The 16,725-nt window shown below is 46.6% G+C and overlaps 1 protein-coding gene across 1 annotated transcript in view; it reads right to left on the bottom strand.

Moving 5' to 3' along the window:
- The window catches only part of WWC2 (WW and C2 domain containing 2), a 154,332-nt gene extending 141,063 nt beyond the window's left edge, over nt 1-13,269 (bottom strand). Inside the window, exon 1 of the mRNA XM_059049161.2 lies at nt 13,048-13,269. Coding sequence (XP_058905144.1) covers nt 13,048-13,178 — 131 coding nt within the window. The 5' untranslated portion in view covers nt 13,179-13,269. The remainder of the gene's footprint in view (nt 1-13,047) is intronic.
- Nucleotides 13,270-16,725: the final 3,456 nt, after the last annotated feature.

Below are 16,725 nucleotides of genomic sequence, written 5' to 3'. Positions count from 1 at the left end.
GTAGCTTTGTGACAGGGATAAGGAATGTACAAGTTTAAAGATTCCTTTATAACCACCATCTTAGTGAAGTGCTTATATTCTTCCAGGTAAGTTTCACAGCATAAATAAATCAAACAAAAATATACCATACTCTCACTAAGTTTCTATCGCTTCCCTTTTACCAAGGCCAGAGCCTGAATACAAATCTAAGTAGTGTAAAGCAAACTCTAACAAGGCAGTTTACGGAAGGAGATGATTTTTCCCCTCAGGACTTAAGCTCAACTACAAGAGTCAAGGTAAAAAAGAATTCCAATCAAGGTCTGTAATTTACACACTTGAGAAACCAAGGCAATCTCGGACAACAGAGTGCCCATTAGGATTTCAATCAATGAAAAAGACAAGAGTTCTATTAAAGAATCTGGAAGAGCTGATCTGGGGCTGAGCTGTCGAGGAAAAGCTTCAAGTGTTGAAATTAAGTCCTCAAGGGTAGCTGTGACCTCCAACCCCAAACCCAAGGCCAAGGGCTCTTCTGAGTGGTACCTGGAGGTCACACACAGCGAAAAGCACAGCTTTGAAGTCAGACAGACATAGGTGAGTCTGGCCACCTCTGCTTAACAGCTTTGTGCCATGAGACAAGCCACTTTACCTATTAAGCTCAGTTTCCTAAAATGGGGGTGCTAATGGTTCCTGTCAAAGGTTTCATTTATTCAGTAAGTATTTATTAAGAGCTGCACAGAACCAAACACTGAAATACAACAGTGAACAAGACAGACACAGGACCTGCCATCATGGAGCCTGAAATGACATATATGAAGGCTCAACAAATGGTGCATATATCATTATCATCATCATCTTTAGCACAGTGGTGGAAAGTATAAGGTATGTTCCAGTGAGAACAAATACACTGTCTTAGCTGGAACAAGGTTTCACTCCCCCCAAAATACTGGCATGCTTCAGGGCTCAGTCCTGAGACCTCTTCTTTTTTTTTTTTTTTTTTTTGCGGTACGTGGGCCTCTCACTGCTGTGGCCTCTCCCGCTGCGGAGCACAGGATCCGGATGCGCAGGCTCAGCGGCCACGACTCACGGGCCCAGGCGCTCCGCGGCACGTGGGATCCTCCCGGACCGGGGCACGAACCCGCGTCCCCTGCATCGGCAGGCGGACTCTCAACCACTGCGCCACCAGGCAAGCCCCTGAGACCTCTTCTTTTCCTTCTCTCCCAAGAGTCTCATCCCATCCCACAATTTAAAAATACTATCTATGTAAACCCAAATTTAGCTGTCTCCCAAACTCCAGACTCTGCATCCAGCTGCCTATCAGACATCTGCACGTACATGTCTTAACAGGCATCTCAGACCTATAAATCTGCAACAGAACTCTGGATCGCTGATGTAACTGGATACCAACCAATCATATTTCTTCCTTGGCCTTTTCCCATCCGTAAATCAGTAAGTCCTCCATCCCTCTCTTTTCTTTATGCCTCCCTCACACACCTGAACCATGAGTAAGTTCTTTCACTTTCACCTAAAAAACATATCCCCAATCTATTACCAAAGCCATCATTCCAGTACAAGATCTGATTGTTTCTCATTTAGATTATATCACTGCAATAGCTGCTATGATTCCTTCTCCGCAGAGCAATGATCTCTTTTTTAAAAAATGGGTAAGAACATATTTACACACACACACACACGCCCCATCATTCCTCCATTCAATGGAGAACCCCCCAATGGCTCCCGGATGCCCTTAAAATGTGGGTGGTCTACAAGGCATACATGATCAGACGCCTTTTCCACCTCTCTGCCTCCCGTCATAAGCCCTCCCACTCCCCCACCCCCATCTCTGCACTGCAGCCACCAGCTCCCTTTCAGTTCCTTGAACAGACCAACCTCCCTAGCACTTTAGGACAGTGCAGTCCGACAGAACTTCCTGTATCGACAGAAATGCTCTATCTCTGCACACGTGGCCATCGAGCACTTAACATGTGGCCAGTGAGACTGAGGAACTAAATGTTTAACTTTATTTAATTTTGATTAATTTAAATAGCCACATACTCCTAGCAGCTATCATACTGAATACTAGACAGAGCAGGGCTAGGCACCTAACCTGTTCCTCTGCCTGGACTCTTGCCCCAGATCTTCACGTGGATGGTGCTTTCTTATCCTCATGGCTCAGCTAAATGTCAGCTCCTCAGAAGGGCCTGACCACGCCACTCAAAGTAGCTCCCACCGACAGCATTATCACTGCACCTTGGTTATTTTCGTCAAGACACGTTCAGTACTGCCTCTATAATCTGTCTCCCCCAGACTAGAATATAAAATCCATCAAAGCAGAGACCCTGCAGATTTTATTCATTGCTATGTCCCTAAGAGACATGTACTTGGCACACAGAGTTTTCAATAAATGTTTGATGAATGGCTGAATGAATGAGTGAGTGAGTGGGTGAATGACTAGGAGGCCGAGTCAGTAAAAGTGGGCTGGGGACAGATTGTGGAAGCTGCTGGAAGAAGGCAAGGGTCCTTCAAAAACTTGCATTTCATTTCCATCAGTATGGGCTCTGCACTGTTCCAAAGTGTCCCGGGAGGGGGGGGGGGACAGGCAGGCTAAGCAGGGGGCACAAAGGGACGGTACACACGCAAAGCAGGTCTCCACCCCCAAGTGACTTGAAATCAATATATGAGAACATTACTGATGCAGACACACGGACGCTCCTTACACATGAGACCTCAGGAAATCTCTCAATAATGTATCCACACACAATCTAAAGGCATACCTTTAGAGGGGAAAAGGACTGAAGGGGTATTAGACAATCAAGTTAGCTTTGTGGTCTTTGGAGCTGCAATAGCAAAACAGGGCACTAATGTTATGTTAAACATTCAGCCAAGTTAAATGCCGGTTTAGAGTCATACTGTCCTCTGAGAGCTGTCACTAGCTGTGTCACTTAGCAGAAAAGGGGGAGGGGAGGCAATGAGGGGAGTAAGCTAATGATCTGTTTCTAACAAGTCCAAACACCCTGAAAATCAGCAAAAAGGGAAAGAATAAAGAGTAGAGAGTATTACTGACCAGCCAAAAATTAGCAAACCTGAACCTAGAAGCTGGCAAAACTGACAACCCAGGGACAGCACGTACAATACGGATTCCACACATTCCTTCATTGTCATAATTTCAAAGAAAAAAAAAAGACTGGCATTTGAATTTATCTCTATTTAAAACCAAAACACTAAGAAAACTGCAAAGTAAAGTTTGGTACTAAATGAAACTGTGTGCTCTTCCAAGGTTTTGAGAGTAAACATTTTCGAGCATGCTTTAAACTATGCTGAATATCAGTGCCACTTAAGAAAATTACCCTCCTGCATAAAATGGAGCAGTGTCAGGAAAGTAATTCCACGGTCACTCACGAAGTCAGAATCTTCATCAGGAGTTTATAGCACAAATCCCTCCAGGCCAACCTTTCCCACAGCGTGAAGTGTCACTACTCAAGTTTGAGCCCGAGAGAAAACAGCACGCGCAGAGAGGCACCGGCGGCACGGAGGAAAGCCTCTCCGCCTGCTAAACCCCAACACACTCATTTTTCCAGAAATATAATACGAGGGAGACTTATTTAGCTAAAAGTCACTATTAAGTCAAAATAATGTCTACATTTCTTCAAAACTAAATCTCCTACCTCCACCCCCAGTGAGATCAAGGCAGGTTAAATGCACACCTCTGTGCAAATTCTCTTCTGGGACCACTGTAGCTGCTCCCATGTTACAGGAGAAAAGCAACAGCTCCCAGAGCTTAGCTCGGTTACTCTGCTCCTGGTCTACTTCCCAGTGGGCTCCGTTCTCAACGCTACTCACTGCTGTCTTCTCAGAACCATGCTTTCTTGACTGACATCAGGGTTAATAGTATAGGAAAAATTATTTGCAGCGTGAAACAGTTTTAGGCCCTCATGGCATCTTTGGAACACCCTGTAACTGTGACAGGCACCAGCTTTGTAAAGATAGTACATGGAATTATTTTCTATTTGATCATCATCACCAACTGTATGATTTTATAAATACTATCAATACGTCCCAACGATCAAAACAGATCACTGTTAATATTTAGACTGCCAAGAGTAAACTGTAAACAAACAACTACGGGACTTCCAAAAGTTTGTGGGGTTTTTTGCCTGTTTCTCTTCTGTCCCTATGTATAATTCCAGTTACATCAGAGAAAAATGGGTTTGGAAAACTTTAAGTAGCATGCTGCATGTCATTAGAAGAAAAGTAATAAGAGAAGCAAAGCAACTCCTCCAATTCAGCATCCATGTCTGATTTATTTTTATACAACAGTCCCTAGAGTCCAAGTTACTTGTGAAAGCTATGATCAATGATCACTGACCAGCATGCCATTTTATCATATAAGACTAATATTTCTTTTAAATGTTTGAATAAAATATTTCAAAGATTTTGTCATCTCACTTTACATCAGAGGTTCTGGAAAGGGCCAGAGAATAAATATTTAAGGCTTTATGGGTCACATACAATCTTGGACACATATTCTTCTTTGTTTTTATTTGTTTGTTTTACAACCCTTTAATGGTGTAAGACCCGTTCTTAGCTGGAGGGCTGCACAAAAAGAAGGCTGCAGGCTGGGATCTGGCCCTTGGGTCCTAGTTAGCCCCCCCTGCTTTTCAAGTATACCAAAAAACCATAATTATATAGTACGGCCACTTTGACTACAGAAAAACACTTCCAACTGTTTTGTGTGTTTTTCTGTAAATTTTTTTAAAGTAAACTAATTTTTTTAGAACAGTTTTAGATTTACAGAAAGCAAGCAGTTAATACAGTTTCCATACATCCCACCCTCCGTTTTTCCCTATGGCAATGGTACATTTATTAAAATTAATGAACCAACATTGATACATTGTTATTAACTAAGATGCAGATTTCCTTATCTTTTACTAATGTCCTTCTTCTGTCCCAGGATCCCATCAGGACACCCTATTGCATTTATTCATCCTGTCTCCTTAGGCTCCTCCTGGCTGTGACAGTTTCTCAGACATTCCTTGGTTTTGATGACCACATCAGTTTTAAGGAATACTCGTCAGACAGTTTGTGAAATGCCCTCTGTTGAGATTTAATGGGTGTTTTTCTCATGATTAGACTGGGTTTTTGATAGTTTTTTGGGAGAAAGATCGCAAGGAAAAAGTGGGCATCACATCATATCAATGGTACATCAACACGACTTATCACTGTTGACATTTACCTTGATCACCTGGCTGAGGCTATGTTTGTTAGGTTTCCTCCAACTGCTTTAAAAAAAAATTAATAAAAATGATTTTAATTCTTACTATATATTACTAGTTTAAAGCTTTTAAAGAGCAAATGATCTTGAATAAGCTGGCTGTATACGTACACGCACACATTATGATTCATTATCTATGTGATTCACATCTATGCCTCTTAAAATATATCATATTTGAAATGAAGACAAAAATTAATATGTACTTTGCCAGTAGATTCCACTTTTAATTCCCCCTAACTCTTCTTCCTTTGCCTGTTAGGAGGCACGAAAAAGGTGGGTAGAGCCGCAAAGGCTAAAAGGCTAGAATAAAGGAGGAAACCCTGGGTCATATTGAGGCTATCAAAACACTTCAGGAAATGCAAATCAAAACCACAGTAAGATACTAGCTCATCCCACCAGAACTACTAAAAAAAGAAAAGAAAAGAGCAAGTGTTGGTGAGGGTGTGGAGAAGCTGGAACACACACACTCACACACTCACACGCTCACACGCTCACACACTGCTGGAGGGGATGTAAACGGTGCAGCCGCTGTGGAAGAGTCTGGCAGTTCCTCAAAAAGTTAAACGTCGAATTAACATATGACCCAGCAGCTCCACTTCTAGGTATTTTATCCAAGAGAACTGAAGACACATATTCATATAAAAATTATACATAAATGTTCATGGCAGCATTATTCATAACAGCCAAAAAGCAGAATAAACACAAATGTCCAACAGCCGATGAATCGATACACGAAGTGTGGTATAGCCATACAACTTATTATTCAAAGTCATAAAAAGGAATGAAATACTGGTACATGCTACAGCATGAATGAACCCGGAAAACATTATGCTAAATGTCATTAAGAAGCCAGACACAAAAGGAAACATACTGTATTATTCCATTTATATGAAATGTCCAGTATAGGCAGAAACATAGAGACAAACACATAGAGACAGAAAGTAGATTAGGGGTTGCCAAAGGCAGCAGGGGTGGGGGAAGGATGGGGAGGGAGCTCTTAATGGGTACAGGGTTTCTTTTGGGGGTAATAAAAATGGTCAGGAATTATATAATGATCATGGTTGCACAACACTGTGAATGTACCAAAAAACCCCTGTATTGTCCACTTTAAAATGGCTAATTTTATGTGATGTTTTTATATCAATAAAACATAGATAACTGGGGAAAAAAGCCACTGAAGACACTGAAAACATTCTGAAGCTATGTATTTGGGAAGTCTTTTTTTTTTCTTTTGCGGTACGCAGGCCTCTCACCACTGTGGCCTCCTCTCCCGTTTCGGAGCACAGGCTCTAGACGTGCAGGCTCAGCGGCCATGGCTCATGGGCCCAGCTGCTCTGCGGCACGTGGGATCTTCCCGGACCGGGGCACGAACCCGTGTCTCCGGCATCGGCAGGCGGACTCTCAACCACTGCGCCACCAGGGAAGTCCGGGAAGCTGGTAAATTATTTTTAACCCACAACTTATACACACACTGTGCCTTTAAAAATCTCATTCCTACTCTTTATACTTCTGTGGTGATTTTTCCAGTAACAGGCACTTCAGAAATGAATGAAGAGGGCTTCCCTGGTGGCACAGTGGTTAAGAATCCGCCTACCAATGCAGGGGACACGGGTTCGAGCCCTGGTCCGGGAAGATCCCACATGCCACGGAGCAACTAAGCCCGTGCGTCACAACTAATGAGCCTGCGCTCTAGAGCCTGCGAGCCACAACCACTGAGCCCATGTGCCACAACTACTGAAGCCTGTGTGCCTAGAGCCCGTGCTCTGCAACAAGAGAAGCCACCGCCATGAGAAGCCCGCACACCGCAACAAAGAGTAGTCCCCCGCTCCCTGCAACTAGAGAAAGCCCACGCGCAGCAATGAAGACCCAACACAGCCAAAAATAAATAGACTTATTTAAAAAAAAGAAGAAGAAGAAATGGATGAAGAAATTAGTCCAAAATTCTAACAAGAAATCAGTTCAACCAATTTCAATCAAGTTCATAGGACCGGCGCATACACAAGACTAGGGCCCTATCTCAAGGAAGTTACACTTCATCAGGGCTAACACTGTTTCCTATGTTTCGGTAACTCCCATCAGCAAAATGAGCCTGGTCACACTCCTCTAGAGTGGTGGCATCATTTTCCTACAGACAACTAACTATTCTGAAAAACTGAGCAAGTGCCATCCACAAGGCAGCATCTCCAGGCCCCGGAGGCAGGCAGCACAGGGCCTGGTCAGGCTGCAGAGCAGCTTCTACGCTTTTGCCAGCCCACCACGGCTTGCCCACAGGAAACTGAAATCCTGGCTTGCTTGAAGGCCACATGTCACAGTGGCTGATTACGTAGCAGCTCACAATTTAGTGATTTGCTGCTAAAAAAAAAAAAAAAAAATTACCTATTCATAAATAATAGTCTTTCTTGACAATGCAATTATCGTCCTGAGAGTTCCAACAAAATTAAGGTGCAAACTGTGGACTAGTAAAGTCAGAGAAGGAACCTCAGTCATGGACGGGGCAACCACTGCTCTCTCCAGCTAACATCACAGCAAACTGTTGAAAACAAGAAAAATTCTGTCAGGAATTTTTGGAAGACAGCATAGGTTAGTTTAAATTAGGGCTTCCCATAGTGATTTTTTTTAAAAAAACCTTCTTTTAAGAACCTCTCCACACTTCAAATACCATAGTCACTCAAATCATAGTAAGCCCTTGGCACCCAGACTTGGACGGAGGCTGGAGAGGGACAACTCCCATATGACAAGGGCGGTTGTGATTAAGACCATCGGGGCTGATTTTGTGTCCTCTGCTCTTGTAAGTAATTCACATATTTATACTGTTAGTCAAAATGTGGCAGCTTAATTCTCTCATTATTTTTAATCTAACTGGAAAATCAATTGTCTCTGGTTGTTGGTGGTTATGGCTATAGTTATGAAAACCCAACAACAAGAAATTGGAAACAAGAGTAGCTCAACTAGTAGTATTCTTTCATTAACTTCACAAACTTTCTGTATCAACTGACCTAACCAACATTCATTTAACATCTACCAGATACAAAGGATACAGAGGGCAGGAATAAGCAATGAGGCCTTTTGAAGAAGTCACACTCCAGCAGTAAGTAGGTTTAGCAAAAGTACTTGCTTTGACTTTGAAAGAAAGACAGCAGAGAGTTGCATACAGCCTGACCAGGCGCCACAAACTGGACGTGGAGAGCCAAAGTTAACTCAGACACTGGTGACACCCAGCTGACATCCTCTTCCTCCTCGCTGTCCCCCAGCCCCAGCCCCCAGGATTTCTTCGCTTCATTTAGAAAGTACAGGTTGCTCAACATCTGATCCAAGCCATAAACCAGAGATTATGGCCTATCAGCCCTTTTGAATGTAAAGTCACTTTGTGTGGTGGCAACTCTTTTAAGTTCAACTAGACAAAGTTATTGTAACCCTGGGTAACGTCCAATCCGAGGACGGAAAGCAAACAGAATTCCACTGGGAGTCCGTAAAACCACTCATCCTGTCTCTGAGCCCTGCCCACCTTAGCCACCTACTCCTCCAAGAGGCAAATAAATCCATCATGCGACCTTTTTCTCTCCCATTGAATACAGTTTTCTTTTAAAGCACCAGGCCATTTGGCCATGATCTATGGCCCACCATAAACACCATTTGGTGCAGTCAAAGGGTGCCCACGGTGAGCAAAATAAGAGGTGAGTGAGGGAGCAGACCTGCAAAATAACAGTTGGTCTACCTGGGGTGGAGAGGGCTACCAAGGAGTCACAGAGGAGGAGCTTTCCCCAGGATTGAGTGGGGGCGGGGGGCGGGGGGTGGAGAGGAAGGGCAAAGTCAAGACTGTTACAGTAAAACTGTAATCTATGCAGGTTGACACAGAGCCCCAAACTGAACTTCTAACGTGCTCAAGAGTGCACTGAACTTCCGAGTTCTACGTGGACTGGTACCGTGGTTCAGTGGGGTCAGCCGGCTGGGTCCCCAACCCACACTCCCAAGGCATTCACCCTGCGTGGCCAGCTCAGGGGTCAGACCACCCTACCTAGTTGACAGGAACCTCTGAAGACCAAGAAAGACTGGTCAGATGGAAACCACCTAAGTATCCATCAACAGGTGAATAGATAAAGGAGCTGTGGTATACAGTATGTGATATACAATGGAATACTACTCAGCAATAAAAAAAGAACAAAATTTTGCCATTTGTGGCAACATGGATGGACTTGGAGGGTATTATGCTAAGTGAAATAAGTCAGACAGAGAAAGACAAATACTGTATGATATCACTTTTATGTGGAATTTTAAAAATACAACAAACTAGTGAATATAACATAAAAGAAGCAGACTCACAGATACCGAGAACAAACTAGTGGTTATCAGTGGCGGGGGGCGGGGGTAAGACAGGGGTGGGGAGTAGGAGGTACAAACTGCTGGGAGTAAGATAGGCTCAAAGATGTATTGTACAACATGGGGAATAGAGCCCATATTTTGTAATAACTGTAAATGGAAAGTAACCTTTGAAAATTGTATAAAATGAAAAAAAAATTGCATAAAAGTAAAAAATTTTTTTTAAAAAGACTGGTCAATCAGCCTGAAAAGTCAACCCTGGGCGAAGAGGTTCTCCTCCATCCAGAGACCCCTGAGCATGCCCAGATGTCCAGGAAGACTAGAGGAATGACAAAGGACACAGGCTCCAGAGTCAGACTATCTGCCTTTGAACCCTGGCTCCACATTTAACTACAATGTCAGTCTCCCTGTGACTCCATTTCCCCGTCTGTAACTGGAAGATAATAACAGCACCTACCTCATAGGACTTCTGGGAGAATAAAATGAGATCACAGTTAAAGAGCTTAGCAGCGTGGCTGTCACACAGAAAACACTGAGAAAATGTGTGCAATACCTCTACTATTTTCAGGGGTAACCGGAACTATCCATCAGTTCCTAAATCAGAATGACAACACAACTACTACTCTTTGGTGAGGCACTAGTTAGGGGCCCCCAAACATCTCCATGGGGTTGGTGGTATGATCTTCATTTTAGAGTTGAAAAATGGCGCTTTAGAGGGGTTCAGACACTCATCTAAGCTTTCTCAGCTAATAAAGGTGGAGCAAGCAAAGCTTTGATCACACTGCAGCAGAGTCTGCATCAGGTAATGGACCTCCAAAAGCTTAAGAGCATTTTAAAATAATACTTCAATATTCTAAAATCTCTACTTATTGAATAAAATTATGTTCTTGTGAAATCTCCCAGCCTCCCCCCATGACATCTGCATAATTACCTATACAATCAGAAATACCTCACGAATTCTGATAGACCATGAAAAACACAAAATTATCTTTCTTAACATAAATATGACTAGGTAAATCATCATGACCATCTTAATGAAATGGATTTAAAAGTTCAAAAGTACTGCAGACCCACAGTTTAGCAAGTCACTTTTTTTTCAGGCTTTGTAATTTGATCCTGTAAAGGAAGGGGCACATTCCAATTGGCCTGTGCAACACCCCTCTGCCCATATGTTTGGTAAGTGTGTAACAAAATTGCCTAGAGGTAATAGTTCCTCCAAATATCCTCTTCCACCATCTCTTACACTAGTTAGCAAGACTTATAGACACTTCACTGCCCTAAAATAAAACACAACCAAATTTAAACTATGTCAATGTTGACTCATCTCACAGAATGTCTTTTAAAGCTCTAATTCTGAAATCCAGAAATATGTATAACCAGTCAAATTTATAAATACTTAAAGATCCAACAGCTTCAAGGCAAACTGGAATAATAACAAATCACCTTAGTCAAAACTGTTTGTCCCCATCAAATGAACTGGTTACCCAGTTTCTTAAAAACAGAGTTCATGATAATTGTTAATCCATTAACAATTTTAAATAAAAGACATGCTTAACTTGTTTAAGAAGTAGTGAGAAAGATAAGCCAAGCCATATAATTTTACTTCACTTTCTATTTGCTTTACCCAGGCATTACACAGTCTTGTAATCCTTGCTAATAAACACAAATGAGATGATATTAACAAAACATGTAAATTGAAGTAAAAGAGAATCTAAAATGCATTAAAATGCATAGATGCATAAAATGCATCTAAAATCTAGAATGCATTGCAGTTTCAATAACCTGAAACTCCAAGTATCAGAACGCAGAAAGAATTACCATACAACTGTAAAAGTCAAATATTTATACAGGTGCCTTAAAAGCCACTGTTGGGTGCACACCATCATCATTGAAATTTATTATCTGTTAAGTAGTTTCAAAGTGCAATAACTGGCTTGGAGCGTGAAGTTTATGACAACATCTAATACATCTGGAGAGACTGTGAAGGCGTGATGCTTGTCATAACTTTCATCAGGTCAGCAACACGCAGCCAGGCTAGAGCAAGACAGGACCTCAGCACAGGTGCCTTTTCTCATTTCAAGAGGGAAACCTAAACCGATACCTTCATGGATAATTTAACAAGGATTGTTCCATAAATTTATAATGTCACTTGTGACTTTCTTATAACTGCTCTTTAGTAGCATTCAAAAACAATATTCTTAAGATAAAAGTAACTGAGAACATAAAGTATGAAACTATTTCAGCTTCAAATTGAGAAAAGGAGGAATGTTTAATAGGAGAAGCACCTAAAAAGGTTATAAACCCTTAAGGCCACATTCCATAAAAAGGTGGAAACAAATTTCAGAAATGATAAACATCCAAAATTTGGAATTATCCCTAATGGTATATTATTTAAATTTATAAATAGGAATACCTCCTTAATAGTTTGCAAATTTACAATTAGGAATATCTCCTCTTATTCTTCCAATAATTCTAACTATAAGAAATTTTCCTTTTCAAGGTAAACAGAAAGATGGAGAAGAGAAACAACATTTGTGAACATTCAGCTAAACTTCAGTTCCTGAACTTCTTAGATGATGATATTGTTACGTGTCTCCTCTTCACTTCTGAGCAGGAATAAAAAGTGTGTTGAAAACTACATGGAACCACGCTAAGCTCAAGTCAGCGTTCCTCAATAACCAAGGTTCGGTTCCACCGTTCATTTCACCACTTCTTACTTCAACACAGCATCTGCCTTTTCAAGATCTGAGAGTCAGTTCAAGTTTTCAGGTGAAGATAAACACTAAGCAGTAAACCCCCAAACGAGCGTCTCTAAACTCTGGGGGGCAAAGTCAGTTACACCCACCAGCAGGGCCCAGAGAGGAAGGGTGCCCGGGGCCCCTTCAGGCCCAGGGCCTCCGGCCCGACCATGGCGCGCCCCGTCAAGAACGTGCAGGCAAGGCTGGGAGCCAAGGACGGCCAGAGAGATGCCACAGGTGGCCTGGACGGCTGGCTGGCCCCGCCTGGCACTTAGGCCTCCTCCTCCGGGAGGCCCAGGGCCGGGCCCCGCCTCCCAGGCCGAATGGACCCTCCAGCCTCTTGATGGCCAACTTCAGGCGGAGGCGAGCTCAGAGCAGGGCTCAGGGGGCCCCTCTGGGTCCGTGAACTGGACACTGTGACCGCCCAGGGCGTCAATTCCACCCTTCCCTCTGCGCCCAGAGTGTCTAAAGGTCCCGGGGCCGTCGCAGAGCGGGTGGCCAAGAGGGCCCTGGAAGGGGCGGCTGCAACCGGCCCCCTCCAGGGCGCCTGGCCGGCTGACGCAGCCCCGGCTCGGGCAAACGGTCCCGCGCCTCCTTCCCGGGACCCCTCTCGGAACCCCGGGCCGGTGACGCCCCACGCCCCCCGCGCCGCGGGCGCCGCCGCTCGGCCAGGTCTCCCGGACAACAGCCGCCGCCGCGCTTCCGAGGCGGGTCCTCGCGCCCACCCGCGGCCCGGCAGCCCACCTGTCCCGGGGGTCGATCCAGCTGGTCCTCCGGGTGTTGTGGTCGATGTAGAAGACCTTGCCGTCGTAGTCCCTGGCCTCCTCCCAGCCCCGGGGTAGCGGCAGCTGCCCGCTCCCGGCCCTCCTAGGCATGGTCGGCGGCCTCGCCGGCGAGCGGCGCCTCCATAGGGACCGGGCGCGGGACGCGGCGGGAACGCGACTGCCCGGCCCGACCCGGGCGCCGGCGAGGGGCTGCGGGGCGCGGGGCGCGGCGGGGCCACGCGCGGGGGCGCCTCAGGAAACCCTGCTCTCGGCCCCGCCGGGGATCAGTCCACCATGTCTGCGTCGGAGCAGGCGAGCGAACCCTCCTCCTCCTCCTCCTCGCGATCGCCGCCGCTGCCTCCGCCTCTTCCTCCTCCTCCTCCTCCCCGTCCCCCTGTGGCCGCCGAGGGTCGCGGCGCCCAGGCTGCCCGAGCCGCCGCCGTCTGGGCTCGGATCCGGGAAGCTCCGCGGAGCGGCGGCCGTGGCGGCGACGGTCTCCTCATTTGCATGCGATTAGCATGCGCCCCGCCCGGGGCCCGCCCCGACCCGCTCCTCCCCTCGTTCGGCTCATCTGCATGCACATTCCTCGCCGCCACATTCCAGGGCTTAACCCTGCCGCTCCCGCGGCCCGCTGCGCCTGCCGGGGCGCCGGCCCGAGTCAGGGGCGGAAGGGAGCCGTGGGCCAGGTGGGAGGGAAGACGGAGAAGGAATGCGCTGCTCGCTGCTTCCCCTTGACCCCAAATATCTCCCTACGGTCGAACACTTGAGGTTTTAGAGTTTCGGGACGGGAAAGGCGGCTAAAGAGAAGTCTCCGCAGCTCTCTCCACCGCCTTCCGACTTCTAGGGAAACCACAAGACTTTCGAGAGGAAAGGGGTGGGGAGGCTCTCTTCTGAAGACAAGGTCCCAGCAAACCGAGAAGGCACAAAGGCTCCCCCGCGCTCCCTCGGACCCCGGGGCGTTCCGGGCGGTGGGAAAGTGTGAAAAGCAGAGCCAGCGCTCGAAAGCGCGTCAGTGGCGCGTCCGGGGCGGTGTCGCCCCCGGGGCCTCTGCAGGGCGCCCGGCCCTCCGTGACCTCAGCCTCGCGGCGGAAAGCGAAGGCGGATCCCGCGGTCCGAGGGCGCCGCGACACGCCTGCCCCGGTGCCCCGCTGCGCGGGGAAGCTCGGGCCAAACTCCGAAAAGCCACTGCACCCCCCTCCCCACCCCACCCCCCCCGCCGCGGCCGTCGTCGTCGTCGTCGTCGTCCGCCGCGCGCGGGCCTGGGGCGCTCCACCCGGGGGCCCCGCGCTGGACGTGCACGCGCCCGGGAGCCAACCCCTTCCGTCCGCCCGCGGCCCGGGAAGTCCCCCACCCGGAGCCCCGCCGAGGCCCAGAAGGTGTGGGCGAGCCCGCTGGCAGGAAAACGCGGCGGCCCGGCGGCCAGGCTTTCCTAGTCCCTGGATATGTCCGGGGAGGAACGTGGACTTTCTCTCCTTCCACAAGTATTTATTTATTCAGCAGCTACTACGCCCTGGTCGGCCCTGAGGAGGGTCCGGACGTCGGGCTCCGGGCTGGACGGTGCCACGAGCCGCAGACCTGGCAGGGCCCGGACACACAGCACTTGTGCCCCCAGCCCCTCGGTCTGGGAGGGAGCCTCCCAGTCCCCAGACTCCTCTCCAGCCAGGTCTACACCACCGTCGCCCATTCATATTCTTCTGGGTTACTAAGAAGCTGCTTTTAGAGTAAAAAAAAAAAAAAAAAAAAAGGAAGACCCGGAGATCATTCACCTTTTGGTGTGAATTCGCTTAATCCTGCCGCCTAATTTGTAAAGACTTCCGCACCTTGTGCGGGACGCAGCGCACAGCAAGGGCTTCCAGGGGTTTTGGACCAACGTCCGCCTCCCCTCCTGAGTGCACAGACCGGTAAGGGAGTCAGGTGAATTGAGATTCTCTACGGCGCGGAGCTGGCGCTGCGCGGTTAGTGTAGCAGCTGCCCTGGAGGCTGGGGGACGGCCTTTGGTTCTCCAGGCCGTCGGGGCATCTGCGGTCAATCTCGAAGGTGGAGGAGGCTGGTCCTGGAGAGGAAGGACGGGGGTCAGGCTTGGAACAGCTTCACGGCGGGGACTGGACTTGCCGTCTCGGGCGAGGGCCTTAGAAGGGGTTGTATTTGTACTTGGAGCATCTGGGCAGAAACTTTTAACTACTAGAAACTCTAGAGAGAACTCCTGGGAAGGAACTACCAGAGGGCGCAGGAGTTGGGGAACGGAGTCACCCAAGATGAACTCGCTTACTGTATCTTTCTAGGTCTTCCTCGTTTACACCCAGGAAACTAGGCTTCGCCTGTAACAAAGGGAAGCCCCCGCCTCCAGGTCCTGTGTTCAGCCCCACTCCATTGATCAGGAAGTGATCACACAAGGCAGGCTTCTCCTGTTCCAGGTGAGATGTGACATCCTAATGGGTAATCTTAAGGTTGTACTTCTGAATGCTGTGAAAAAGATGAGACCTGGCTAAAACTAATCTCTCACACCACTGAGTGAACGAGGTGCTTTGTTTTGGGCTGGTCTATACTGGCCCATTAGCATGGCCAAAATTTGTGTTATGGTATACTAATAACATCATTCGGCAACCCAGCCAAGCCATTCTTGTTTAAACAAGAATTTCCTGCTGTGCTTCCCCCCCCCCCCGCCAAAAACAACCAATTAGAAAACATGTATTAAAATGTCTGCATCCTACTGTTAAAAAAAAAAAAAAGTAACACACTTTGCTATTGCTACAGTTTAGTTTGTTTCACTGGGATGAACTACTGCCCAATACTTCTCGGTGTTATTTCACATTTGATAAGCTTTCAGGTAAGTATTCTTACCCAACTTCTCAAACTGATGAGGAATCCAAAATAGCACACAGCGGTAAATGGCATTTATTGTTCTATAAATCTCAAGACTTCAAAAAGGGACCCTAAATAGACAAACAAAACTCTGAAGCATTTAAGAGAGAAGCTCGCTTCTTCTCCCCCGCTGGGTGGCACAGGAAACATTTGGTCGCACAAAAGCAGTTAAGATGACAGAAAGGAAAATTGCTCCTCTGCAGGGTTTTTTGTCTTGATCAAGTTTTCACTTTGCTGTTCTGAGTTCACCCAGTTTACATAGTACCATCCCTTCGGAAAATTCCTAGTGGTTAAGACAATGAAGATTATCCCTAGTTTGTAGATGGATACATTTAGATTTCATTCGGTTCCAGTTGAGCATTGGCAGAGAAGGAAGATGCTGTCTGCTGTCCTGGATGCCAGATTACCACAGTCTATGGTACCACTAGCCGCTGAAGAGTCTGTTTTCTGGCCTTCAATTCCCTTTTCAACCAGCTTTACATTTTCTCTGGTACCAATAGTCTGTGGGGGTGAGCTGCCATTAAACACAGCTCCCACGTCAACGTCCAAATCCCGTGTGGCAGGAAAATTAGTGGTATCAAAAATGGGAGTAGACAGTGAAATTTATTTCAACAGATAATTAGTTGTAACTATCCAAATTTAAAATATGTATACTTTTAATCCAGCAATCCTGGTGCTACAGGTTTACCTACGGATATTAAAGTTCCTCAGGATTTGCAAGGTTGTTCATTGTAGCATGCTTCATAATAACAAAACTGGAAAAACCACCAGCATCCATCATTAAGGGACCAAGTGA

Source organism: Kogia breviceps, chromosome 20 (genome assembly GCF_026419965.1).
Source record: "Kogia breviceps isolate mKogBre1 chromosome 20, mKogBre1 haplotype 1, whole genome shotgun sequence".
NCBI classification, from domain to species: Eukaryota; Metazoa; Chordata; class Mammalia; order Artiodactyla; family Physeteridae; genus Kogia; species Kogia breviceps.
Note: the sequence above shows the minus strand (reverse complement) of the source record. Positions and strands in the feature narration are given on the sequence as shown.